This window comes from Brachyhypopomus gauderio, chromosome 4 (genome assembly GCF_052324685.1).
Source record: "Brachyhypopomus gauderio isolate BG-103 chromosome 4, BGAUD_0.2, whole genome shotgun sequence".
NCBI lineage: Eukaryota > Metazoa > Chordata > Actinopteri > Gymnotiformes > Hypopomidae > Brachyhypopomus > Brachyhypopomus gauderio.
In genome coordinates this window covers 16,179,828-16,207,137 of record NC_135214.1, presented here as the reverse complement: position 1 = coordinate 16,207,137, position 27,310 = coordinate 16,179,828, and the positions used below count along the sequence as shown (strand labels likewise).

The following is a 27,310-nucleotide window of genomic DNA, read 5'->3' as shown; positions in this document are numbered from 1 at the left end:
ACCTCCAGACTGAAAAAAGTTCCTCAGTGGGTTTGAGGAAAGGCGAGTAGGGTGAGAGGAAAATGGACATCACTCTTGGATGGTCTATAAACCAGTTTGTGATGACATGAGAGTGGTGGAATGCTACATTGTCCCATCACAAATGTCCTCGTGTTTCCTCCCCTTTGTTCCATTTCTGCTTCTGGAACCAGTTGTTGGTAGAGTTCATTCAAAAACGAAAGAAGGAGGTCACAGTTATAAGGACCAATCTGGCATTTGTGAAGGACCAAACCAGCACTTGAGATTGCAGGACAAATTGTGATATTTGCTCCTATCTGACCCAGTACATTACTGTACTGCATTTTATTTTAATGATCTGTATGTGCGAAAAATGTGTATTACAGTAATAGCTTTTGTATAACAATAACCTGCCTTTGTTTTTGCTGAACTTTGCATTTTATATGATATTTAAGGTTTTGAACCTTAGGTTTTAATTTTTTACATGTGGTGTGCAAGCATTTGTAAATAATAATAAAGACAAGAATGATACAGAATTTTGTTATTGGGTAACCTTGTATGTATAGAAGGATGTTAGCAGTCGTAAAAACTGTAATATACTTCTGGGTTGCTTCATTCTTTCTGATAGAAGGCCACATAGTATGTATATGCATCCCTCAAGTACAAATCTTCCTGAATTTACGTAATAAAAACACATTTTCATAGAAGTGGAGACGGGCTACTGTAGTACTGTGGAGTGAGTGTACGTAGAGCGCAATGAAAAATGCCTCATGCTGGCCAGCATGGCTAATAATGTTCAAATGCTAAAATCACAGAAACAGAAGCACGGCCGTTCCTTGTTTGCATGCGCTCCAGCATGGTGCAATGTAATGCATCCGAAAAGCACTGTTGTTTGCTGAGTCTTTGCATCCAAGCATAATTATATATAAAAAAAAAAAACAGTAAACAGACAAACAGGATGTTTACCATGTGCAAACCTGCGGCTGGAATAATGATGTAATGAAATTCCTCTGCGTGGAGGCAAACCTACGATAATGAGGCCCAAATCAGTGCTAGGTGCACACTCATGTATCCAGGACAAGCGTGCAGATTAACACGAAATAACACAGAGGATAGTACTGCCTGCCCCCTTCTGATTCATGAGCTTACAAACACCCATGATTGTCCAGGAGAGAAAGTACCCACCCTACCTGGGAGCTCGGCTAATTAGGCTCTCTAGCCGCATATAGCTGTGATATCATCAAACTCATGATCTCCAGATGATGGCGCGAACTGTGGTGCCACTCAGGAGCCCATCACCGGAGTGTTTTACTAGGAAAATGGCATTGTGTGAGTGTCTGGTTCTGAAAGCCTATTGGCCAAGAGCACTCACCGCCAACCAGCTTAGAGGAGCCGCTTGCGTCTAATGGTGCAAGCGTCACCGGCACCCTGATGGATGTGCGTTCGAGGCATTAGACCGACGGCAGTCTGTTGACCATGGCCCCCCGTGCCGCTCGCTGTCCTTGAACACCTGAACAAGCACAGAAGTGTGCATCAGGGTGGAATTTATCGCCTGCAGCTCTGCCTGCGAGAGCGTGGGTCCACGTGGAGCTTCTGCCTGAACCCAGGAGGATGCGCACTTGTACACGCACACACACACACACACACATATGCAGACAGGCAGCACACGAGCCCATGCCTGATCTGACCTTCCCTGTAGAGGTCGAGCTGGTAGTTTCAGTGGATTTTATACTTTGTGGAGTACAATGAGGAATTCAAATGGAGATGCACACAAGCACGCCTCCCTGGGTGAGGTTTAACTGTGAGTGAGTGTGTGTGTGTGTGTGTGTGTGTGTGTGTGTGTGTGTGTGTGTGTGTGTGTGTGTGTGTGTGTGTGTGTGTGTTTGTGAGGGAGAGCAAGAAAGAGAAATGTTCATTAAATACTACTATGCACTCTACCTGTCCAAGCAGAGGAATTAACCTCCACGACCTTGCTCAGACCTCTATTCATGATTATTCATTATTATTTTTATTATTACGTATTCAGTGAAGTGGAGTGGAGATCACATATGCAACACAATTTGTACATTTGTTTAGTTTTTTTAGCACACTGACAAGCATCTACAACAAAAACAACTGCAGATTTTGGTCTATATGGACCTTTGCAACTGATCAGAACGGCAAAAGAGCGCGCATGCAAGATACACACATGTTCAATGCAATTCCACTTCTGCTTTCTCATGCTGTTGCGTGCTATCTGATATCCATAAGTGAGACCTTATTGGGCAAGTTAATTCCTATAAATAATTTATAATTTAATTACATTGCTTACTGACATTAGCTAAATAATTGAAAATCAAACTTGTTTTCTTTCTGTAGTGCTGTACCCTAGAGAGCAGGTAATATGCTAGTTTGGAAAAAAACTGTTTACTTAATGTCAACCCCTCCCCCTCCCTCCCCTCCACCCCACCCCACCCAATGCTTTCAGAATCTGACGTCATTTACAGGAACCGCAATGGCCATGTGATTAGGTTCAGCATCCTTACCAATGAAACAGAGATCATCTTGAAGAACAGCACCTTTGTAAGTGAAAACAAATGTTTATCTTCGGCTCGGTGTCAGCCAGTAGCGTTGTAGCCAGTCATGCGTTTGAGGGACACCCTCAGAGAGTTTCATTTTACTGGTGTGGCACTGTTGTCTGTAATCTGTGAAATTGTCTGATTCAAACATGAGCAAATTATGTAAATAGCATGTTCCTAGGGAAGGATTGTGTTTGGGCCACCGCTCAAATGAAACCTGAACTTATCATCTTTTTATATTTCTTCCTCAGACTGATTTTAAAGCCTCTAAGTACTCAATCAGCCCTGACTTGAAGTATGTGCTTTTTGCATATGATGTTAAACAGGTATGTATGTTTCTACAATACTATGGTGGGATTGTTCAAATCTGAAGTATCTTCAATGAGGTTCTGTTGAATTAATTATCTCTTTAGGTTTGGTCCCCCCTTTTGTGTTTCCAAATTAATTTTTCGACACAGAAGTTCTTGCTGTTGCTCTTCTGAAGTCCGTCTATCCATTCCGGTGTTGTGTTGTATGCCCTCTATTCACAAACACAATGCAACTAATGGAGTCAGCAGTCCAAATAGTGATCCCCATTAATATTTTAAATACATAGTCTTACAGATTTAGAGATACTTTCTGGTTGTCAACCATTCTACTGGAAACATCTCATATAGCGATCTATACCTGCACTTAGCATCACTGGATGTCATGGATAGTGATAAACAAAGATGACCACTGGCAGAAAAGAAAGTTCATGCTTTGTCATATGAGGTACTTCGTATTTACTTCGGGCTGAAAACGAGAGAAAGAGGCAGAGAAAGAGAGACAGAGAAGAAGGTACTAGCTAAACTCCTCCAGGATTACACACTTTAATCTTGTTATTGTAGTGATTAATCTGATAAACAGCTCTCTATTTGGAGAAGCCAGTCAGCTCACCCCACTAACCACTCTCTAACACTCTCAAGGATGGAGATGTGTGTGCTTCTGTGCGTGCGCTTGTGTTTCTTTTAACTTCTTTTGCTGACTTTGATGTTCTGTTGTCTGAGGTTCTGCAGAGAGCAGTCAGATGTGTGGGCTTGTAGTCATGTAATGATGAGAACAATACCAGATGCTAGTGCTCGACAAAAGAATTACTCAGTATATGAACATAGAAGCGAACAAAACAAGAAAGCCAGACAGATCAAGGCTGAACAAGATAATTGAACAAACGGCAGGGCCAAGACAAGAAGGTAATGTTCAGACTACTCAACAGTGACATGGAAAAGCTGGAATACGATGTCTTTTGACGTTGGACTGCCCTCACCATGTTGAGGGCAAAATGCCATATCTCCTCACCACACTTAAACCAGACATTGAGTGGTAGAACCTCCTCCCCACCAGGCATCTCCATCTGCTCACTGGCTTCCAAGTGGTGGCCAGATGTTAGACTGATGTTGACATCCAGACATTACACGAAAGTCCCCCGAACTGCAACGTGAACTACCTACTTTGGTTTGTGATAATGTTCCTAGTTGTAACTGGTAGTGTAAACCAGTGAAACACTTGATAGAAAAGTGTTTGTGCCATCTGGTCCACAGTGGGGATACCTGGAAGAGGAACAAGACAGCAGGCTTTAGAGAAACAATCAAACACAACTAGAATACAGGTGGTAAACTTCAGAGACTGGGATATCTATGACACACTCCGTTGAGATAGTGCAACCATGGGCGATTGGCAGGGCTTGTAAGGTGTTGGCAGGGAGCCAGACACACACGGGATGGGAGGAAGAGGGAACTGCACATAGACGTAGCAACCAGCAATGTCCCATCGACAGCTGATTGGTGAATGCCATGCCCAGGTGTCTATAGATAAAGGATGTATGTGCTCAGCTGACCAGACAACCCCTTACCTGAACATACAGTTAACCAGATGGACAGTCAGAATGCAGCTTCTCAGACCTCCTTCTTGTTTACATTAGCAGCAGACTTACCCAGAGTGACTTACAGAAGTGCTTTGTCACTAGCCAGTACACTAAGCTAAAGTCAGATTGGACCATTGAACTAGGATAACGCTAGATACAAGAGTCAATGCTGACACCTAGAAAGTTATTGAAAATGAAAAAGTACATTATTGAACAACAATAATTGCAAAATCAAACATTATTGATGTGCTAGAGAGCAAGAGCTACCAGACTTGGTGTTCTTGGACCTCGGTCAGTATGAGATGGTCAACTGAAACCTCATGAAGAAGCCCTACCTGGACTGGTGAAGAGAGAGAGACTATGTGTGAGGCAGGTATACTCCAGGTTATGATGATCTTTGAAAATCACACTGGGGTGTAGCACCTCCAGTCCTGAGTTTCAGATGCTCCATCCCATGGAGTTTCTGAGGTTCTCCATGGCTCCTCCTGACATGTCACAGGCTTCTACTTCTCCCTTTTCCTTCCAAAAGATCTCTCAGGGTCTGGCTGGGTGAGAATGGGAGCAGTGGTGAAGCAGTGTTTGAAACAACCAGTGCTACAACAACCTCGTTGTGACCTATCGTGGTAGATAAGGCCGTTTTCACTTATTCCATGCCCCAGATGCAGAAATTGTAGGTGCTTCTCGGGTCCAAGTTGGAGCCCACACATGCACATGCACTACACAATTGCTCCAGCATAGGTGCCACCAACATCAGGAAACCGATTCTTTGCAGTCCTCCCACTGAGCCTGCAGCAGTCAATACAGGGATGCAGGTCCACATACTATTCGACAAATAAAAACCCCGGAGGACACAGCTGACGTGCAGGAATGGATAAAGCCCTGCTGGAGATCCACATTGATGTATTCCTCCATGCCAATGGTTTCATTCACCGACAGGCGGTAAAATCGGCAAATGCGTAGGTGTGGTGCTGGGCAGGAGATCGAAGGCACAGGCTCCACCGCTGGTGAGGAGAGAATTCACTAGCTCACTGCTGCCAGAGCATCTTTAAGAGGTCCCGATAAGAGGGTGAGAATTGCATCAAAAGGCACATAGCAGGAACACGTAGTGTTTGGAGTAGGGAATGCTGACACGGAAAAGCCAGAATGTGAGGTGTTGTGTTGAATCTGAAACAGGCCTCAGGTCTGGGGAGGTGGACCACGTTCTGAAGCAATGGGGCCCATGACAAGTGGCTACTTGTCAAAACTCTGGGTTGATGGCAATTATTGCTCAAGTCAAATCAGGAACTAGATACCAAAATCCCCAGTGTTGAATTAACACAAAGTGTTCATTTGCGCACAGATGGTATGTGGTAGAAGAAATTAAAGCTGTGATCCACATTCCATTTGCATTCTGAAGCACCTTATCCTCATCTTATCCTCATGTTATCCTCGTCTTATCCTCGGGTGATGGATGATTAGTGAAAGCCATCAGCAGAGCCATGGTGGATGCTCACCTTTACATGCATTACTGTTTCCGTTTCCTCTCTCTCCATCTACCTCCACTTAGCTTTATCTCAGCCAATAGCATTCGGACACAAACTGTATTGGTTTTAATACCACTTAACCAACCACTCAAAAATAGTTCTCTCTCTCTCTCTCTCTCTCTCTCTCTCTTTCTCTCCTTCTCTTTCTGTCCCTCTTGTTTTCTCTTTCTCTCCCTCTCATTTTCTCTTTCTTTCTCCCTCTCTCTCTCTCTCTCCCTCCCCATCATCCTGTCTGACTGACTCTGTGCTGTTTTTGATCGCACTGTGTAGTGCCACTGACCCTTGCAGTGGTTGTGTAGTGCTCTGAGTCTTTGTCGGTGTGGATAAATCTAGTACCGCTCTTAAGTACCAATTCCCCACTATGATCCGTCCTCGTGAAGGAGTTTGTAACCAGATCTCCTGATCTCATACAGAAACCCATAACCATAACCATAATCAGGTCTCTGATCTGAGATTATTCAAGAGCTAGCCAATCACTTCTCATTAGCTCCGCCTATGAGCAAGTGACTAGTCAGCCTGCTATAGTCTTTCATCATAAATCATGGCTTTCTGTAATACTTTTGTTTCTGAATAAAAATGTACCTGTGTGTGTGTGTGTGTGTGTGTGTGTGTGTGTGTGTGTGTGTGTGTGTGTGTGTGTGTGTGTGTGTGTGTGTGTGTGTGTGTGTCTGTGCGCGACAGATCAGGCTATCTGCTGCCTGTGGCGTGCTGCCTGTAATTCATCTTTACCACAGTGTGAAGCTGGTTGATACTATTCAATCTGTTCTCTTTAATCCTTTACTTCTAGGCTGCTCCTCCTCCTGTGCTACACAGTTTAGCCATTTACCTCGTGCCAACACATCTGGACACATCGCATTCAGTTCATTAGCTAATTATATAATTATAAAAGACACATTTAAATACCTGAATTAGTCAGCTCAGAACAGGGTTCACCCATCCATTAAACTGTGTGAAAGGCCATGGGAATTTGAATATTTGAACTTAAAATGATTCACTTTCCAAAATATTTCAGTTTAATTTCCACTCTCATTCTGTGTCAGTGGATGAAATAATTTAATAATCAGATTTACAGTTAATTACAATAAACGTACCATTTTGTCCTGTAGATTTCTGCATCCCAAATGCAAATCTATAGGAAGAGCAAATGTATGGAACTCTATGTGTTTTCAGTCCAGTGGAAAAGCATTTCAGCTGTGTTTCTTTTTCATTTGTATGTTGCAGGTTTACCGGCACTCTTTCACAGCTTCCTACATCATCTACAACATTCACACCAGGTAAACGACATGTTGTTGTGAAAACCTCACAGCGTCCACACCAGGAGCACTCGTTGGTGATTTGTGTCTCTGTGCGAGTGTGCACTATAAGCTTGTTCTGTGTGTGTGTGTGTGTGTGTGTGTGTGTGTGTGTGTGTGTGTGTGTGTGTGTGTGTGTGTGTGTGTGTGTGTGTGTGTGTGTGTGTGTTTGTTCGTGTGTGTTCCAGGGAGGTGTGGGAATTGAATCCTCCAGAGGTGTCTAACTCCAGATTACAGCATGCTGAGTGGGGGGTGCAAGGTCAGCAGCTGGTAAGGGGCAAAAAAAATTTGTCTCGTTGTTAAGTGCCCTTATATCTGTCCTTATGTCTGCCTCTCATTTTCATATGCATTAAAAGCTGTTGCTAATTTTGCCTCTGAACATTCTGGAGTTGAGTATAAGTATAAATTAATGCCCTTGCAATCCATAAAAAACAGACCAATTACAGTCTTTGCAAAAAAAAAAATTCCACTTGGATATTACATTTCGCCTATCTGTGTTGCTGACGACATCAAAAAGCATAGCATATGTATAATAAAGCAGAGGCTTTAGATGTCCAGACTATAGAGGGTTCATTTGTGACAATTTGTGCGCGCTGCATGAAGCCAGTGTCTCGTGCTATCACAGATCTGCTCCGCGGCTTAGCGTGACCTTCAGATGGAGTACCAGGATCCAGTCCTGCTAGGCAGTCCTGGGGCTCCGCAGCACAGTTTCGTCCCACCACTCCCACCATATCTGATTCGGCTCATGAAGGGCCAGCTAATGAGCTGGTGAGCTGAATCAGGTCTTCGAGGTCATGGGAGCTGGGGCGCTCTATTGAGCAGTGGGTTACCATGACAGGAGCTGGTCCAACACCCCAACCACCCCCATCCTCCAACCACCCCCATCCTCCAACCACCCCCACCACCCCCACCCTACAACCACCCCCACCACCCCCACCCTACAACCACCCCCACCACCCCCACCCTACAACCACCCCCATCCTCCAACCACCCCCACCACTCCCACCCTACAACCACCCCCATCCTCCAACCACCCCCACCCTTCAACCACCCCCATCCTCCAACAACCCCCACACCCAACCCCCAACCAATCTGCTGTGATCCCCTCTGTGTGTGCAGGTGTATATCTTTGAGAATAATATATTTTACCGGTCAGAAGTGAGGAGTGACTCGCTCAGATTGACTTCGTCCGGGAAGGAGGGTGTTGTGTACAACGGCATAACCGACTGGTTATATGAGGGTATGAGGAGCTTTTTTGTCAGTCTGTCTAATCTTTATAAAATTTGTTTCAATTTCCATTCCATTTATTATTTTCCTTTAGAGGTGGACTGAAAGAAATTGTACTGATCAAAGAGCTGAAGTATAAAGTATATCTGAAGTATATCACCCATCTGGCACCAATACATCTGAATCTAATATTAATTTAGACAGATCGCTAGTTTATCTCAAACATTCATTAAAACGAATTTGATCAGGATATGGGATCTGGAACTGTGTTGTGTGTGTGTGTGTGTGTGTGTGTGTGTGTGTGTGTGTGTGTGTGTGTGTGTGTGTGTGTGTGTGTGTGTGTGTGTGTGTGCGTGTGCGTGTACGCGTGTGTGTGTCGGCCGAGTATGAGTTAGTGGATGCAGATGTGCAAATGAATGTTTGTGCATTGCTGTATGGTAATTAAATTGTGGAAACAAGTCTTCAGTCTGTTCATAGAAATAAAGATTATGAGTGATCAAGCCACAGCTGACTGACACACATACATTACACATACACAAACACACACACAGCTCAGACCCAAAGTGTTAATGAAAGGTGTAATCAAAATGCCACTTACCTCATCACATCAGATTGTCTAATTATACTTACATCAGTCATTTATGAGCAGTGGACCTCACGTGTTTGTTGTGTGTGTGTGTGTGTTTGTGTGTGTGTGTGTGTGTAGAGGAAATCCTGCACACACACGTGGCACACTGGTGGTCTCCTGATGGTGAGCGTTTGGCGTTCCTTGTGCTGAATGACAGTCTGGTGCCAAATATGGTGCTGCCCACCTTTACAGGTGCCACATACCCCAAAGGCAAACAGTACCCATACCCTAAGGTAACACACACACACACACACACACACACACACACACACACACACACACACACACACACACACACACACACACACAGGTATGCACCTCACCCTACAGACTACATTACTGGGGTAATTTATTCCGTCTGTACAAATAAACATACAGCTCAGTTTGTTTTGTGTGTAGATATATATGATGCACCTGCCACTTACACAAACACACACACACATACACACGCACACACACATATGCATCTCTTGTGCAAAACACTGCTCACTAACAAAGTTTCTATATACATTTAATAATAAATGTGTCATATTTAGCTGGTTTGTGTAATTGTGCGTCTTGCTGTGTTTGAAGGCAGGCCAGCCCAACCCCGTGGTTAAACTGTTTGTGGTGAATCTTTATGGACCAACTCACACTCTTGAACTCACACCTCCCGATGGGCTCAAACTCAGGTGTGTATGTAAATGATCAGACATTATGTAAGTGAGAGTTCACTGGACTGTGTGTCGCACTGTGTCATTAGATTCCACTGTCTCACTCTCACTCTATATCTTCCCTTTGCTCTCTCCTTCATTGTAGTTTACTCCAGTGCCTTATATTAGAAGGACATATAACTGTACACCATTATTATATTTTGAAGGTCAGGAAAATTACAGCAAAGAATACAAAAGAGTTATAAAAAGTATGTCAAGATGACACAGTAATAGTTGGAATGTGTATGTGGAGACTACACAAGAAGTTCTCTCTCTCTCTCTCTCTCTCTCTCTCTCTCTCTCTCTCTCTCTCTCTCTCTCTCTCTTAACCACTCAGTTTAGCACTGTAATTCCTTTATAAAGTTCTCTGTCCTGTACGCCTGTGTGTGTGTGTGTGTGTGTGTGTGTGTGTGTGTGTGTGTGTGTGTGTGTGTGTGTGTGTGTGTGTGTGTTATAGGGAGCACTATGTAGTGATGGTGAAGTGGATAAGTAAAACTAAGACAGCCGTCAGGTGGCTGAACCGAGCCCAGAATGTCTCCATTCTAACTGTGTGTGACTCCACCACTGGAGCCTGCATCAAGGTTGAAATTCCTCATATGCGCTCACACACACACACACACACACACACACACACACACACACACACACACACACATACACACATGCACACACGTGTGCGGACACACACACATGCACACACGTGTGCGTGCACACACACACACACACACACACACACACACACGTGCACACACAAACATACACACATGAACACACACACATGCACCCACACAAACACATACATACACATGCATACACATGCATATATACACAGTTACATAAAAAACGAATTCCTGTAGGTGATAATGCATTTGTGTTTTAGAGACATGAGGAAACATCAGAGCTCTGGCTCTCCAAACAGGTAAGATCTCTCTCTGTCTCTTTCCCTCCGCTGTCTCTCACTCCCTATACCTCCTTTTCTATCTCTCTCCCTCACTTTCTCTTTCTTGCTCCCTCGCTCTCTCTGCCTTTGCCCAGTATCCTGTTCTGAGGCGTTACCGACAGCTCTGTGCATTAAGAGTGTCCCCTGGCTGTTCGTGTTGTACCCCTCTCTCCTCTCTCCCCAGAACCAGGAGCCCTTCTTCTCTCGGGACGGCAGCCGGTTCTTCTTGGCCGTTCCCGTGAAACAGGGCGGGCGAGGAGACTTCCACCACGTCGCCATGTTCACCATGCAGGTAATATCACAGTCTGGCTGGAACTCACACGCACAGGTCTGCGTTCATCGCAACCAGGTCCACTCTGAGTCTTTCTGTTGCCTGCACTGTGGTGAGGTGAGAGGTGAGGTGTACAGGTGAGACGTGGTGCACGTCTGTTGTTTAACTGTTGTTTACCTTGTTATGTGCAATTTGGTGGATATACAGTGCTGCTTGAAAGTTTGTGAACTCTTTGTTTAGATTAGATATTTCTGTTGTTTTGTCATGATTCTCTTACCAGTTTTTGTATATGAAATGTCAGGTTTACGTTCATCAATTCTATTTATTTGTTTTGAGAGAAATGTGTGAGTTGCCAGCAGGCTACATGAAACATGGAATCAGCATGTGCAAAAGTAAATGAACCACTGCTGCATTGGAAAAGTCAGTTAGGTACAACCCTTTCTCTGGACACATGAGTCCAAAACTGAATTATTTGGCCACAATCATTGGCGCCATATTTGGAAGAAAGTCAACACCGCATATAAAGAGAAGAACCTTTTCCCAGCAGTGGAGCATGGTGGTGGAAATGTGCAGGTCTGGTCCTGCTTTTCTGCCTCCAGACCTGAACGACTCCATATTATCCAGGGAGCCATCGATTCCCATGGGAATTGACCTTTGTTGAATAAATATTGAAATATATTTTCCACGTGTCCCTTATTTGGAAGCTCTGCTTTACAACTTGAGAATTGGATGTTCATTATATGAGATTGTTCTTTTTTTTTTTTAAGAAAACAATGACCATGTTTGGGTGGCTATCAAGCAGCACTGTGTATAGAAGTGCTGGTCCCTCAGCTGCTGAGCCTCCCTGTTCATCACATTAATGTTACAGTGGAGGTGAAAATGCTGTTTTAATGCTGTTTGTTATGGAGGTGATGTCTCCTCGTGTATTGTTGTTTAATAACAGTGCTGATCTCGGGTGCCCGATGATTAGAAAGTAGATATGTTAGTGTAACGATAAAATTAATCATTACGTCTGACAGCAGTTAGGACAAAAAGGAGAGCTCTTCTAGGAATGGTAGGATTTACTGTTGTGGCGATCTCACCTTGATGCATGGTAATATTTATTGTAGAGGTGAACTCTTCTCTACACATGGTAATATTTACTGTGGAGGTGATCTCTCTTCAGGGTAGGGCGGATCAAAATGAGGTGCGTCACCTGACGTCAGGTAACTGGGAAGTGACGAAGATTGTGGCCTACGACGAGAACTCCCAGACTATGTGAGTAGGACGAAAGCAGACACGACACAGTACGTGTGTGAGGAATTGGGCTGTAAGGAGACAAACACGTCTAGCAAATGGAAAACAGACTGCACTGCTCTTAATTTCTGTTCTGGACTGTGTGGTGTTATTAGCAGCAAAGCAGCATTTTATCCTGCTGTGATACGGTGGTGCATGCTGGTTGGACAGTAGCTGGTATTCTCTGGTTGTGCTGGGCTCAGGTTGTGACAGGAGATGTGTGAGACTACCAAGACTTTCCCTTGAACACCAGCACCATTAACATGTGTCTGACCCAACAGATACTACCTCAGCACAGAGGGCTATCCTGGAAGACGGCATCTTTTCAGGTCAGGAACTTTGAAACACCCACATCCCGTTTGTCTTTTTAACGCTGACAGTCCATACAAGGCCGGAGTTGATTCTTCTGATATGATTTTCTGTTCCAATCGATCAACAGCAGCACTGAAATTGCATTAAGTCTGACATATTAACACCCAAAACAGATTTTTAGATGATAACATATTCTCTCTGGGTTGTTGAGGTAAGGTATAAGTGATAAAATAAAAATGAGTATATTGAATTAAAATGTAATGCTGAATGATTGTGTGTCTAGTGTGTCCATGGTCGGTCTGTTCCCACGGCGATGTTTAACATGTGACCTGTACAAAGCCAACTGCACATTTTTTAGTGCTGACTTCAGTCCAACACATCACCACATCATACTCCACTGTAAAGGTAAATGCCACCCGCCACACTCACTCTCTCTCTCTCTCTCTCTCTCTCACACACACACACACACACACACACACACACACACACACATCCACCCACACGTCACCAAATCACATACACACACACACCCACACATCACCACATCACACACACACACACACACACACACACACACACACACACACACACACACACACACACACACACCACACACACACACACACACACACACACACACACACACACACACATCCACCCACACGTCACCAAATCACATACACACACACACCCACACATCACCACATCACACACACACACACACACACCCTACTTTAATGTGTTGCTGCTCCAGAGCTGTGCTACTCTGCTATTTGATGGTTTCATATCGTCTCTCTTTAGGTCCTGGTGCCCCCACAGTGATTCTGCACACACTCAACACAGCCAGTGAGTGTTTACCGTTCTTTCATAAAACACCTCTTGTTGAGACATACACACACACACACACACATATACACACACACATACTTATACCACCCACAGTCATTCCTTGTAGTCCATCAGTGAGTTTCCTATATGCTGCCTTTATCTCGTTAAGAGTTAAAATATCTCACTAAACATTGCAATTGAATCCTGGTCTATGACAGAAATAAGACGCAATCTTACAACTAAAAGGAGTGCTTCTTCTTTAAAGGACTGATGGTGTGGGAATAGGGGGTTTCAGCAGTAGAACTTTTTACTTTTTACCCCAGTACATATAAAGTAGCCAGCTTGACCTGTTCCTTAATAGTGTTTTTTGTCAGTTGTTATGATTAAAAGGGGCAACAGGTCTTCCATAAACCTCCCCTAACTCATTTTGATGGGATTCCCCTTGAAGGCCAAATTCCAGCACTAGCATTATATGGCTGAGGAGCTGTCGCTAAATCACTGTGGTCATAGCATAAACCAGCACGCCATGTGGCAGCTCGCTACGAAGCCATGCTGCAGGTTGGAGCACATCGGTGGTATTAGGAAGAAAACACCTGTGAACCACAGCCAGCCTCTAATGGAGCCGTCTGTTCAGGTGCTGCATTCTGTGTGTGTCTCTGCGCCCAGATTCTTTTATCCTGGAGAATAACTCTCTCCTCAAAGCGGCTCTGAGGCACAAGAGGATCCAGCTCACTGAATACAAAATCCTTCAGACTGACCGCTTCGGTAATTATTATATTCACATATGGTCATTTCACAGTTTATTTACCCATGAGCAAGAATCTTGTTTGTTTTATAGCAATGTCTTTGTAATGCTCTTTAATCACGCATTCAACTTTATTTTTGTAAAATGTTTATAAATCCTGGCACAATTATTTCATGTAGTTCTCCAGGTCAGCCATTATATTTATAGGCTGTATAATAGCCGGTATGAAGTGTTTTGCTGCTTTTGTTGATTATAGATCTGCCTATGAAGATCACCTTCCCACCAGACTTCTCTGATGCACGTCATTACGGACTCTTGCTGATGATGTAAGCATTACAATACGGTGTGATTGGCTGTGACTGGTGGCTGCTGTCCTCAAGGCATAGACCTTATTTGCATATTGGATCACAGATTTACCCTCATCATCCTATGTGGAAGTTCACCAAATGTCCACTTATTACTTTCAAAAGGGATGAAAGAAAATGTAAAAATAACAACAAAATGGAATTACCACAGTGAAGAAGGAATTTGTTACAACCATCATAAGAAAACTGATATATTAGGGCCTAGCTCATGCAGACACAGGACAGGCAACAGAATCACACAATTCCTCCTCCAAGTTAAAAGACTAATGAAGTCATCTGCTCTTTTAGCATAGGGAGGAGAGGAGAGGAGAAAGGCAGAGGGGAGAGGAGAGAAAGAAGAGGGGATGAGAGCAGAGGGGAGAAGAGGGGTCTGAGGGCCGAAGCAGAGAGTGTACTGGGGTTTGTGAACACTGAGTCATCTCATAACCATCACCGTTCTGCCACACGCTTGCCTTACTGTGATGAGAGAAGACCACAGCTGCAGGCGATTTCTGATGGACAGATGAAGCTCACTGTTTGCTTTAGTATTAGTGCGCTGAAGAAGAGGACGTTTATCCACTTCTACTGATTGTGTTAAACGCTATAATCATAGTTCAGAAGGGAACTCATAGTTGGAAACTCTTAATGTGCTCTTTACAGTCTTCTGTAGATTTTAATTTGTTGGCTTTCCTGAAAGCAACACAGCAGCCCCTCGGGTGCCAATTAAGCCAGTGACATAGCTTTTATCCTCACCAGCGTATTTTTGGGGCTTTTAACACCTGCCGTGACTTTAGCGCTCGCGCCTCAAGACGTAATTGCCATCATCAAATGGTTAAGGTGCCATCTGTTCACAAAAGGCATTTAGTTCTCAGATCTGTACGTTGGAATCCGTCCAAAAAAGGTCATGTATCATTCCATGCAAAAAACAAACAAACAAACAAACCACAGTGAATTCGAGGCTTGTGTTTGTGTCCCAGAAAGATGAAAGCATTACTGGCAACTGCTCTTAGAGCTATGTGAACCAAAATGGAATATACATGTTCGAGTCTTTTTAAAAGCAGTATTTTTACCCACGCTGCATAAAACGCCAAGTTAGGGTCATTTAATTTCGTTATTGTTTCTTAATCATGTTTCGTCTTATACTGTTGGATAATTTCATGTGTATGCAGTGTAGCTTTTACTGCATGATAGCAGTTCTGGACATTTTTGTTCAGTGTTCCCAATATTAGCGCTTCTATTCGTTTGTGTTTTTCTAGTTTAATTTCCGAAGGTCTTTCCTGTAAGCCTGATTGGACCGGATCATTCACACAGCTTTGACTGTTGTTCTTTGCATTGCAGAGGCGGCGCCCCTGGTGGTCAGCAGGTGGATGATCGATACTCTGTGGACTGGGACTCAGTGCTGGTCAGCTCCGATAATATCATTGTGGCCCGTTTGGACGGCAGGGGGAGTGGCTTCCAGGGTCAGAAGATTCTCCAGGAGGTGCACAGGCGTCTGGGTGTGGTGGAGGTCCAGGACCAGCTTGCTGCTTTGGAGTAAGAGGGACCTGAAAACCGAATGTGTCAGACTGTCAGTAAGAATTGTGTCAGACCTTCACTAAAATGCAACATTCTTTGGTTTTAGATACATGCTGAAATTTCCGTATATAGATCGGACCAGAATAGGAGTGTTTGGGCAGGTAAGAGTCCACTTTTCTTACATCAACATCAACATCGCCTTGATTCATGATGTTTTTATGAAAAACTGAAGACTAGTACAGGGGACTGTAGACTGCAGAGTGAAGGTGGCCTTGGCCATACCAAAATGCCCATTATCACCTGCTAGTAAAATATGTAAAATTTGTCTAACAAACATGTGGATCCTGTTTTCTTGCTCTCTTTATCACATTGTATTTGTGTGTGTGTGTGTGTGTGTGTGCGTGTGCGCATGTGTTGTGAGTGTGTTTGTCTTTTATCCACAGGGTTATGGAGGATATGTAGCACTCCTACTAGTGAAATCCACAGAGAATCTGTTTAAATGTGCAGTAGCCAAGTCACCAATAACTGACTGGATGCTACATGGTAAGGCATGCTCACCTGTCCTCCAGCCCTGACACTGAACTTAAGCCCAAACCTTAACCCTAAACCTAAACCCAACTTAGCCTAAGCCTGACCTCCAACTCGGATTCAAAACCCAACCCCCTACACTGTACTTTATTATCTTGGCAAGCACAGCTGTTTTGCAGTTGCTCATCAGGAATGAATTTCACTACTGTTTCATAGACCTTATTCTCTCTCTCTCTCTCTCTCTCTCTCTCTCTCTCTCTCTCTCTCTCTCTCTCTCTTCTCTCTCTCTCTCTCTCTCTCTCTCTCTTTCTCTCTCTCTCTCTCTCTCCTTCCAGCTTCAGCCTTCTCAGAGCGCTACTTGGGAACTCCCTTACAGGATGACAGCAGGTACCAGGTGGGTTTGAGGCTGTCTGAGATCTTAAGCCAACAGCACTGTTTTTTCGTGCTTGCTTATATGCAAAGAAGAAAAGTCTGTTTGCACCAAACCTGCATGTTGGTGTAGTAAAGTGCTTCAAACAGGGTGTGCAGCAGCCTGAAGCATTGTCCATGTGATAGAAAGTTGTTACACTGTCTCTATGTTCCTCCAGGCCTCTAGTGTTCTACAGAACATGCAGGGGTTTAAGGACCAGACTCTGATGCTTGTACATGGAACTGCAGATGGTGAGAGAGAGAGATTCTTCTTGTGTAATCTCCAAAGATTTGAGAGATAATTTGAGGAAGACCATGATATATTTAAGTTCATAGTGGTGTTTTGATTACCTCTGTCTCTCTCTTGCTTATTTTCTCCAAGCAAATATTCACTTCCAGCACTCAGCTGAGCTCATTAAGAACCTGGTGAAGCTGGGAGCCAACTACACAATGCAGGTACGGATCTGGGGCTACGACTGTCATCTCCCACTAACAATGACATCAGTAACAAAATTACTCTATAACTATAACTGGGGCTACGACTGTCATCTCTCACTAACAATTACATCAGTAACGAAATGACGCTATGAGTATAACTGGGGCTACGACTGTCATCTCCCACTAACAACGACATCAGTAACAAAATTACTCTATAACTATAACTGGGGCTACGACTGTCATCTCTCACTAACAATTACATCAGTAACGAAATGACGCTATGAGTATAACTGGGGCTACGACTGTCATCTCTCACTAACAATTACATCAGTAACGAAATGACGCTATGAGTATAACTGGGGCTACGACTGTCATCTCTCACTAACAATTACATCAGTAACGAAATGACGCTATGAGTATAACTGGGGATACGACTGTCATCTCTCACTAACAATTACATCAGTAACGAAATTACGCTATAACTATAACTGGGGCTACGACTGTCATCTCTCACTAACAATTACATCAGTAACGAAATTACGCTATGAGTATAACTGGATCTAAGACTGTCATCTCCCACTAATAATGACATCAGTAATTAAATAACTCTATAACTATAACTGGAGCTACGACTGTCATCTCTCACTAACAATGACATCAGTAATGAAATGACTCTATAACTATAACTGGGGCTAAGACTGTCATCTCTCACCAACAGTGACATCAGTAATGAAATGACTCTATAACTATAACTGGAGCTATGACTGTCATCTCCCACTAACAATTACATCAGCAACAAAATGACGCTATGACTATAACCCAAATCCGAGTGCGCAAACGATGCAAAAATAGAAAATCGCTACACCATGTACAGATATAATTGTAATATCCATGGCAACTGCAACATTTTGTTACTGAAGCTGCGTGATGCCTAATCTCTGCAGGCTCAGACATTCTCCCTATGCTGAATGGATTCTGGGCAGACCCACTGTCAATACTTCCAGATGCCTTTGTTTCATATATCTTAAAATGTAATATTGAAAAGGTGATGAATGTGTATTAATGTTTAGTTGTGTTTGTGGTGTAGATTTATCCGGATGAGGGCCACTTCTTGTCAGAGCAGAGCAAGCATCATCTCTCCGCTTCTCTGAGCACATACTTCCGGTCCTGCTTACAGGAGGAGCCCCTGCCTCTCAGCGAGGAAGAGGAGGAGGAGGAAGAGTAACACAAAGAGTGTACCTACAGCAGGACCTGTGCGCACACCCACACACACACACACACACACACACTCCTGCACAGGCACGCACACCTTGCCGGGACTCTGCTGGGACTCTGATGGAGCTGATGGGGAGAAAGATCATGGAAAGAAATAGAGAGATAGAGTGCATGTTTGTGTGTGTGCGTGTGTGTGTGTGTGTGTGTGTGTGTGTGTGTGTGTGTGTGTGTGTGTGTGTGTGTGTGTGTGTGTGCGTATGTCTTTTGTTTGAATGCGTGTTTGAATGGTTGATTAGATATGTATATATGCATGTGAGTATGTGTTGGTGTTTAGACAAAATGGACGTATAGGACTGTGTGACTGAGAGGTGTGTGTGCATATGTAGGTATGCTTGTGTGTGTTTGTGTGTACCTGCAGCTATGAATAATGGACAATTGTCACTGGAAAAGGAATTTGGTTGCCAGGACAACAATGGAATTTTTCACATATCAGAAATCACTGAGATCTTAAGCTGGATGTTTTATCACCTGGCCAATCACAGCGCAGACTTTTCTGATTGATCCTTGATTTGGCCAACCAATACGCAGACTGTCTGTCCGCATGGAGTTGGTTCAGCCACAGAGCTGCATGGATTTACTTTTTATTTTTTGGTCATTTGTCTGTGGTAGATATCAGGACAAGAACACTGCACTTCACCTGTGACTGCACAAGAAAACACTCACTGTCTCCATGACAACCACTTTATCCCAGAGGAATTGCAGTTCCCATCAGTTATCCTTATACACAGTGCAAGGATGAAACTGTTGTATAGACTGTTGAGCACATGCACACACATGCACACACATGCACACACACACACACACACACACACACACACACACACACACACACACACACACACACACACACACACACACACACACACACACATGCACATACCATACAAACATACACAGACACACACACACACCCCACACCCAATCTATAATAAAGAACTGCTATTATAGACCAGAGACAAATACACATGACCACACACACACACACATATACACACATACACTATTGTGGCCTCTGTTGGATTATCAGAGAATTAGAAGCCTTGATCATCCATAGACGTCCATACATGTAAAACATCTGTTTTCAGTAACCACATCTCAGACTTCTCAGTTTTCCAGTAGTGTATCCAAACTGCAGCTGCACACAGGGTTGGAGTTCTGAGTTCAGAGTAGCATCACATACGCCAGCAACAGAAGGGTAATGTTGCCACACTCAAATACAGTCAGACTGTCTGACTAGTGTTTAGTATGTTCATTGTTCCCAAGCAGTTGGAGAATAAATGGAGTCTTTGTAAATCCAGAGTAATTTCCCCATTCTGTTAGTACAGGCATATCCCAGCATGCACAGCAGTTCTTATTTTGCTATTATTTGTAATCATTTCATTATTTTAGTAAATTATGAAGGTGACACCAGTAACTTAAATGACCCGAATGGACATCTTGCTGATGTTGCCTATTGGTATTCTGGGAAATCGTGGAATTTTGGGGTGACATAGTTGTGATCTTAAAACATGCTCAAATGTGACTTCACAAACGGTTACTGATCTGCCCACATGCATATCGAATGTGGAAACAGTTAGAACTGTACAACGTTTCAGTCTGTAACATCGGCGTCGGCCTGGTGTGGACAGATCCTGTATCAGTGTGCATGCGTGTGTGTACATAATGGACTTCCGAAATGGCAGTATGATTTGTACAGAAGAGTGTGTCCAGTACATCCTTCTCACACATTTTGAGATGTATCAGATCTCGTCATACTCCACCCAGCAGGACGAATCCAGTTTTCAGTGCATAGCTGTTTGTGTTGAAATGTTTGTTTACCTTCTGGGGGCTTTTGTAATGCTGATTTGCTGTTTTTTGGCTTTATTTTTGGTGGGGGCCAGTGAAAGGGGAGGGTGATTGAAGATTTGTCCTCTAGTAATGACTATAAATAAACAACTCATCAAAACTGGCCCAGCCTTAAGAATACTGCACGTTTGGCACGCTCTCTCTCGTCCATGGTGCACCATTAGAAAAACATCTGTGGACCACCTAATTTAAAACATCCACATAGAAATGACACATTTCAAAAATATTAAACTGACAAACCACACCAAACATTTAGCAGACCAAGAATCTGTTAAATGCTGGAAATGTTAAGGCTAAACTATAACAGTCATGATGCTGTATTAGAAGATAAATTCTATTATCATAACCTTAATTATTGCTAAGCATGGTACATGAGGGCAGAGACAATGTTCTGCAAAACTCAATACATTTAGAACATATTTTTACGTGGCCTAAATAATAAGTACATTTAATCTTTTAGGGTTTCTGTGTAATTTTCTCAGCCCCAGGAGTGCCATACATACCACGGAATAGAAATTCAATAATGCATTTATGGATTTGCTTTAATGTCATGTGAAATATTTGATGAAAATCATCATAATTTATTGTGTAATCATTATGCAATTAAAAATGTAATACAGCCTTGCTAAAGATGGAGCTGTCACAAAATGACAAAGCACAAAGAAAAAAAAAACCCACACATATGCCTTATTTAAACAATTTACACGTCTGAATAAAGTATTATAAGAGTAATATTAAAACCAGACACACTTTTCAATGAATGCTCTAATAAGCTCCTGCAAAATGAAATCACATCTGATAGTAATAATCACGGTGAATCTTGTATAAAACAACCAGGTTCCTATACGTGTAATTGTCAAACATAGCTTAAAACAAGCATTATAGTATGTAATTGAACATGTGTGTACAGTCAGTATGCTTGGTGTTTATGTCTGGCAAGGTGTTATGACACAGAGCTGAAGGCATAAACAGCTCTGACTGTCAATGTAAGTTTAAACATAAAAAAAATCCTAATACCTTTTTACTGAGCAATAAAATGCAACCATCCCAACTCTGCAGTGTTTTGGTGGTCCACACAGCTTATACAGGACACGTCACCCCCAAACACATCACAAATAACCTTGAGACACAGGAATGACTGATGTGGTATGCTACAGTTCCTGTTTCCTTGTTTTACTGTTAAATGTTATTTATGCCACATTCAGTTTATGTGTGATAGATTAAGTGTTCAGTGCCCCCTAAGTGTTTGTACACTACTACTTACCATTACTGCTACTTATTGATTGTGGTGGTATCCATTTATATAAAATATTTTCAAGCAAATACATGTTGCTACATTTGAATGCTCTGATATAATGAGGTTAGGCAGGATATTGTCAACCGTATAAAACAAGTTCAGAAACTGGTCGGTAGAAAAACTCATTGCAATCATCAGGGCAGTCATGGCCTGGCGGTTAGGGAACTGGTCTTGTGACCGGAGGGTCGTGGGTTCAATTCCCAGACCTGAGGCCATAACTGAGGTGCCCCTGAGCAAGGCCCTTAACCCTCAATTGCTCACTTGTATAAAAAAATGAGATAAAAAATGTAAGTCCCTCTGGATAAGGGCGTCTGCCAAATTCCATAAATGTAAATCATCAGAAAAGCAAACTTTGCCTCTAATGTTATTTCAGAAATCTCTCCATTCATTGGGACAATACTTTATCTTAACTGGTGCAGAACTGCAGAATCAACCATCTCAAAGCCTTCCTGACTTTGAGAAATCACTGAGAATACTTTAGTAAAGAAGAAATTAAATCTGATAATCTTGATATCTCCTCCTTAGCTTTCATCTTTTGCTCTGAAGCTCGAAATAAATTTATATTATATAAATAAATTATATTATATATTAAATTATATATATAACACTTCATCCTTTTCCTTATTTGTGTCTTTGAAATAGCTCCTTTATTGTATGTGTGTAGTGTAGCTCTATTATTGTGTCTGTGTTTAGTCTGTCTTTAGTGTAGCTCCATTATTGTCTGTGTTTAGTATGTGTTTAGTCTGTCTTTGTGTAGCTCCATTATTGTGTCTGTGTTTAGTATGTGTTTATTCTGTCTTTAGTGTAGCTCCATTATTGTGTCTGGGTTTAGTATGTGTTTAGTCTGTCTTTAGTGTAGCTCCATTATTGTGTCTGTGTTTAGTATGTGTTTAGTCTGTCTTTAGTGTAGCTCCATTATTGTGTCTGTCTTTAGTGTAGCTCCATTATTGTGTCTGTGTTTAGTATGTGTTTAGTCTGTCTTTGTGTAGCTCCATTATTGTGTCTGTGTTTAGTATGTGTTTATTCTGTCTTTAGTGTAGCTCCATTATTGTGTCTGGGTTTAGTATGTGTTTAGTCTGTCTTTAGTGTAGCTCCATTATTGTGTCTGGGTTTAGTATGTATTTAGTCTGTCTTTAGTGTAGCTCCATTATTGTGTCTGTGTTTAGTATGTGTTTAGGCTGTCTTTAGTGTAGCTCCATTATTGTGTCTGGGTTTAGTATGTGTTTAGTCTGTCTTTAGTGTAGCTCCATTATTGAGTTTAGTATGTCTCCATTAATGTAAGCGTAATTTTCTCCTGACAATAAGAAGCTGAAAGCCTTGAAAATGAAGTCAATTGCTCAGCTGAAAGTGAACATAGGATTTGTTAAGATACTGACATAACCTGGGACATTTAAAAAGTCAATTCTGAAAGCAGCTATTCCTCTTTTTCTGTAATGTCTGCCAGATGTGGCTGAGTGTGACTGCGTCTTTATTCCCTCCAGCATATAGTAAGGGGCAGGTGAGGTTAGGATGAAGTTGTCCATGTAAACTGTGTCTGTTAGGGCAGCCATCTTGCTTGGAAATCCTGCCCACTCTGTGGGCTAGTACAGATCACCCATAGCAACAAAGACTAGTCATCCTTCCTGGTTTCCATGGTAACAGGAGTCCTGTCATAGAAGCACTCTCTGAAAAAGGTGATGACTGATCTCAGCATGTAGTGTCTGCTGCTGATGTCATGGCCCTCATCTGGAAAAATCTAAAGCGATACAGAGAGCAGGAGCTTGTTTATCTGGAAAGACTGAAGATATTCATGGAGTGGATGCTGTATCCTCTGGGGTATTTCATACAGACCTGCAGTGTGTAGTTTACGTTAAACGCAGATAACTGCCTCACCAACTCTGCGGAGTGTTGGAAATGAACAGATGCTGAGGGAGAGAGGGAACGTCCTGTTATTTTCTGCGTCTGTTCCTTATCGTCCGTTTGGAGTTGGTCAGTGCCGTTTGTTAACGTAATCTCTGGGTAATGTGGAAGCTGAAATCAGAGCTGTGCAGTGGGACAGAGATAACGCTTTCGCTTACCATCCGCCGTGCCGTGAAGGATCAGAAACTTCACCCGCTCGGAGCTGGTGCTGTTAGGCAGAAGGCTGGAGATCTGACTCACAGGAAAATGATCTTTTGTCACTCAGCCAACAGACAGAGATTTAGCTATCTGCCAAAATGACTTACTTAGCATTTTATCTTTTATCATCTTATCTGTTCCTCTTTATGTTGTTACTTGCCACTGAAGCCTTTGATTTGCTCATTAAGAGAATTTCTGAGAACATGCTAATTGTGACAGTATCCACTGTAAAAAATTATCTAAACAGAATTTACTATTATAAACAAAATCTACTACTGTTATTAATATTATCACCAGTCTTATTGTTTTGAACCTCCAGGCTCAATTAAAATAATCTTAAGGGATGTACAACATAATTTGCAATGTACTCTCCAGTCATGATTCATATACTGCTTAAAGCCATGATATATGTGTCATGTGTCTCACATGGTATTTGGAGTCATCACTGGCTGGGAAACCAAAATATCGCTCGGTAAACGCTGATCCTTCACAGACAGACAAACAAATGTGAACAGCTGTTCTGCCATTGTCAGTGTTAGGTCACGTCCTGTGTTGCAAGAGTGTGGTTTTGTCCTTGAGCCGTAATAAAACACATATTAACACACTTGCTGCTGTGTAGTCCAGTTCAAACCTACACAGAATTAAAGATCAATAATTGCCACTAGATCAATAGCAATTACTGACCTGTAATGTAAAGCAATTTTCTTAGAGGCTATTGTCTTTGTGTATAACCCTGAATAAGAGGTGAATAGAAAAGTTTTAAATTAGATCAAAATGTTTTTAAATCTCAGATTATTAGCATCGCATTCACTGGTCTCTTTCCTGACTGATCAGAAACTGTCTGGGGTGAAAGATGACTTATTCAAATTCAAATGATTGAATTTGGTTTTCACAGTTCATTCTCAAAAGGGTCCTGGAATGAGAGTGTGTGTGGTGCGTCAAGGTTTGTATTATTGCACTTGAGCTATAATGGGTTTGAAGGTACCATAGAGTCTCCAGTCAAAGATGGGTGCCATAGCAACAGCACAGCGGAAATGAGACCCATGGGACAGGAGAAGAATGGAACTCAGGAAACCACCATACGCCTACACACACACACACACACACACACACACACACACACACACACACACAAAGCTCTTCATATAGCAAATGTAAACCTGCCAAATTCCTGCCTTAAACCAATAAGACCAAAGCCTCTAAGTTATCACATGGATGTGCATATTCTAGCTCTTAAAATGTAATTCTAAAATAATTAAAGTATATGGAAAAACATGCTCAACATTAGGTTCTACAGTCTGAATGCAAAATACACTATTTGATCCATTAATTCATGAAGATGATTTTCAAGCTAAACTTTGTGAATCATTTCACCAAGGTGTTCCTACTGAATTATGATTCATTTGTAATTTTTATTTATTATGATCAACAAAAGAAGTTGAAGCTGCAGTCAAATTCAGACTGTAGACTTGTTCAGTTTCCTTTGTGAATGAAACCTCATAGAAATGAAAAAATATTCATTTCTATACCAAAATGTGTTATTTTTATGTGCACATTTGAACAGATTGCTTGCTCTTTTGCTTATTTGTGCATTATTCTGCTCAAGGACAACTGTCTTCCTCCTCACCTTCCCAAAAACACCAACTCTGTTGCCGTCAATGTAGGGCTGCTTCACCAAATACCTGGAAATACACTTTAAGATTACCCAGCAGACCACATCTTAAGACCCAGATTAAGATTACCACAGCTGAGCCAGTGCATGCTGAGTCAGTATTGCTTACTTGTGTAAGATAACATGGGCTCGGTATTATTACAGTAATATCAATATTAACAATATAACGTCAAAAATGGAACTTAGTTTAACACTAAATAAAAGAAATATGACTGTGACAGTAAAATCACAATTAAAAAACCAATGAATTGGCTAAAGTTTGACTTTTAAATGATTATGATGTGTGCAAGCTTCAGGTAAGTAAGGAGAGACATAAAGAGAGAAAAAATGTCTCTCTTACTCCAAAGCAGCGAGTTGGTCCTGAATCTCCACCACACCCAGGCGCTTGTGCACCTCCTGGAGAATCTTCTGACCTCTGAAGCCACTCCCCCTGCCGTCCGTGCGAGCCACGATGACATCATGAGAACTCACCAGCACAGAGTCCCAGTCAAGACGGAAGCGCTCATTCACCTGCTGTCCCCCAGGTTCACTGTCACTGAGGGGGGAGGAGACATTTTGTAGGAAAGCAGCATGTGTGTGTATGAAGAAACATACAGACACAGAGTAGGCTGAGGAAAAACAGAAATGGAGAGATGATTGCACGTGTGACAGCTGGTGGTCATCATCGGTGATATGCCGGGATCAACAACAAGCTAGCGGTTAGCGTGCCCTGCTCCTGTGGTAACGCGGGGCTCGGAGTCGAAACTTGAGCATCTAGATGCTCTCAGACACACTGACATGTCTCCTCTGTCAGTGTGTGGTGAGTGGCTGCTCTCAGGATTATTGACCGAGCTCTGACAAAACACAATACTGACACAAAACTCTGTTTTCAAGGCCTGAGTGATTTGTTTACACTTCCAGCCTTTGTGCAAATGGATTTTAAAATACTTAGGATGAGCTCTTGATTGTGATATTGACCTTATGCTAAAATCATTTTAGTATCCCATTCTGGAATGGAAAATGTGTATGTTTTTTTACATTATACATTATTGATTACCTAATTAAATGTATTTTCACAAACATATAACTGATTACACAATTTCAGCAGTGTTCTGATTACTTTTTTTTTATATTTGATTTAATGCCTGTTTTTATAAAGAATTTCCTGTAATGCTAAGAAGTGTAGAAGTGTAAAGGCCCCTCCCCTTTGGGCGTGTGTACACATTGTACACATGCTTTGTCTGCGTCTGTGGATCTCCGTGGTTATGGCTATGTCGTGTGATAATGCGTCTCACCTGTGAATCGTCTCGTAATCACGTGGGGCTAATGTGGTTTGTCTATTTAATGTGCGCTCGCGCAGTGTCCTGTGCTCGCCGTTGTCTAGAGTTTACACGTTACAAGTGTCTGTTTGATGTTCTCCGTGCGCTATTGCGCAATATTTGTTATTAAAAGTGACGGCTGCTTCGCAAAGCAAGGATTCCCATGTCTCGTCCTTTGCCCTGCCCACGCGTCACATTAAGGCATTTTAATGTAATCCCACAATTACTCATGTTATCATTGCGGTATTATACTGTCATGGTATCATTAATTGCTACCCATAACCCAATTACTGACTTAATTTGCAGATGACTGGATTTGAGTTCCTCATTTTCCCTGTTAAAGGGGTGATTCAGCCACATGGAGGCCTTTTCCCTGTCTTGGCTTCAGTTCTAAAACTCATGTACGTTTAATGTGGGTTCTGG

At 42.4% G+C, this 27,310-nt stretch overlaps 2 protein-coding genes across 5 annotated transcripts in view; one reads left to right on the top strand and one right to left on the bottom strand.

Annotated features, from left to right (window-relative positions):
* The window catches only part of dpp10 (dipeptidyl peptidase like 10), a 67,649-nt gene extending 46,419 nt beyond the window's left edge, over positions 1-21,230 (top strand). For both annotated transcript variants that reach the window (XM_077002627.1, XM_077002628.1), the window contains exons 4-26: positions 2,465-2,559; positions 2,807-2,881; positions 7,182-7,234; positions 7,441-7,522; positions 8,372-8,492; positions 9,186-9,340; positions 9,681-9,778; positions 10,257-10,380; positions 10,680-10,718; positions 10,924-11,031; positions 12,176-12,267; positions 12,567-12,614; positions 12,881-13,002; positions 13,399-13,443; positions 14,092-14,190; positions 14,427-14,496; positions 15,853-16,047; positions 16,136-16,190; positions 16,473-16,572; positions 16,893-16,951; positions 17,145-17,217; positions 17,348-17,421; positions 18,491-21,230. In XM_077002627.1, coding sequence (XP_076858742.1) covers positions 2,465-2,559; positions 2,807-2,881; positions 7,182-7,234; positions 7,441-7,522; positions 8,372-8,492; positions 9,186-9,340; positions 9,681-9,778; positions 10,257-10,380; positions 10,680-10,718; positions 10,924-11,031; positions 12,176-12,267; positions 12,567-12,614; positions 12,881-13,002; positions 13,399-13,443; positions 14,092-14,190; positions 14,427-14,496; positions 15,853-16,047; positions 16,136-16,190; positions 16,473-16,572; positions 16,893-16,951; positions 17,145-17,217; positions 17,348-17,421; positions 18,491-18,628 — 2,120 coding nt within the window. In that variant the 3' untranslated portion in view covers positions 18,629-21,230. The remainder of the gene's footprint in view (positions 1-2,464; positions 2,560-2,806; positions 2,882-7,181; positions 7,235-7,440; positions 7,523-8,371; positions 8,493-9,185; positions 9,341-9,680; positions 9,779-10,256; positions 10,381-10,679; positions 10,719-10,923; positions 11,032-12,175; positions 12,268-12,566; positions 12,615-12,880; positions 13,003-13,398; positions 13,444-14,091; positions 14,191-14,426; positions 14,497-15,852; positions 16,048-16,135; positions 16,191-16,472; positions 16,573-16,892; positions 16,952-17,144; positions 17,218-17,347; positions 17,422-18,490) is intronic.
* A 1,310-nt stretch (positions 21,231-22,540) lies between these two features.
* LOC143512386 (inactive dipeptidyl peptidase 10) overlaps positions 22,541-27,310 on the bottom strand; it is a 37,098-nt gene continuing 32,328 nt past the window's right edge. For all 3 annotated transcript variants that reach the window (XM_077002624.1, XM_077002625.1, XM_077002626.1), the window contains 7 exons: positions 25,930-26,124; positions 25,545-25,599; positions 24,903-25,002; positions 24,344-24,402; positions 23,878-23,950; positions 23,651-23,724; positions 22,541-23,555 (listed from right to left, as the gene is read on the bottom strand). In XM_077002624.1, coding sequence (XP_076858739.1) covers positions 23,430-23,555; positions 23,651-23,724; positions 23,878-23,950; positions 24,344-24,402; positions 24,903-25,002; positions 25,545-25,599; positions 25,930-26,124 — 682 coding nt within the window. In that variant the 3' untranslated portion in view covers positions 22,541-23,429. The remainder of the gene's footprint in view (positions 23,556-23,650; positions 23,725-23,877; positions 23,951-24,343; positions 24,403-24,902; positions 25,003-25,544; positions 25,600-25,929; positions 26,125-27,310) is intronic.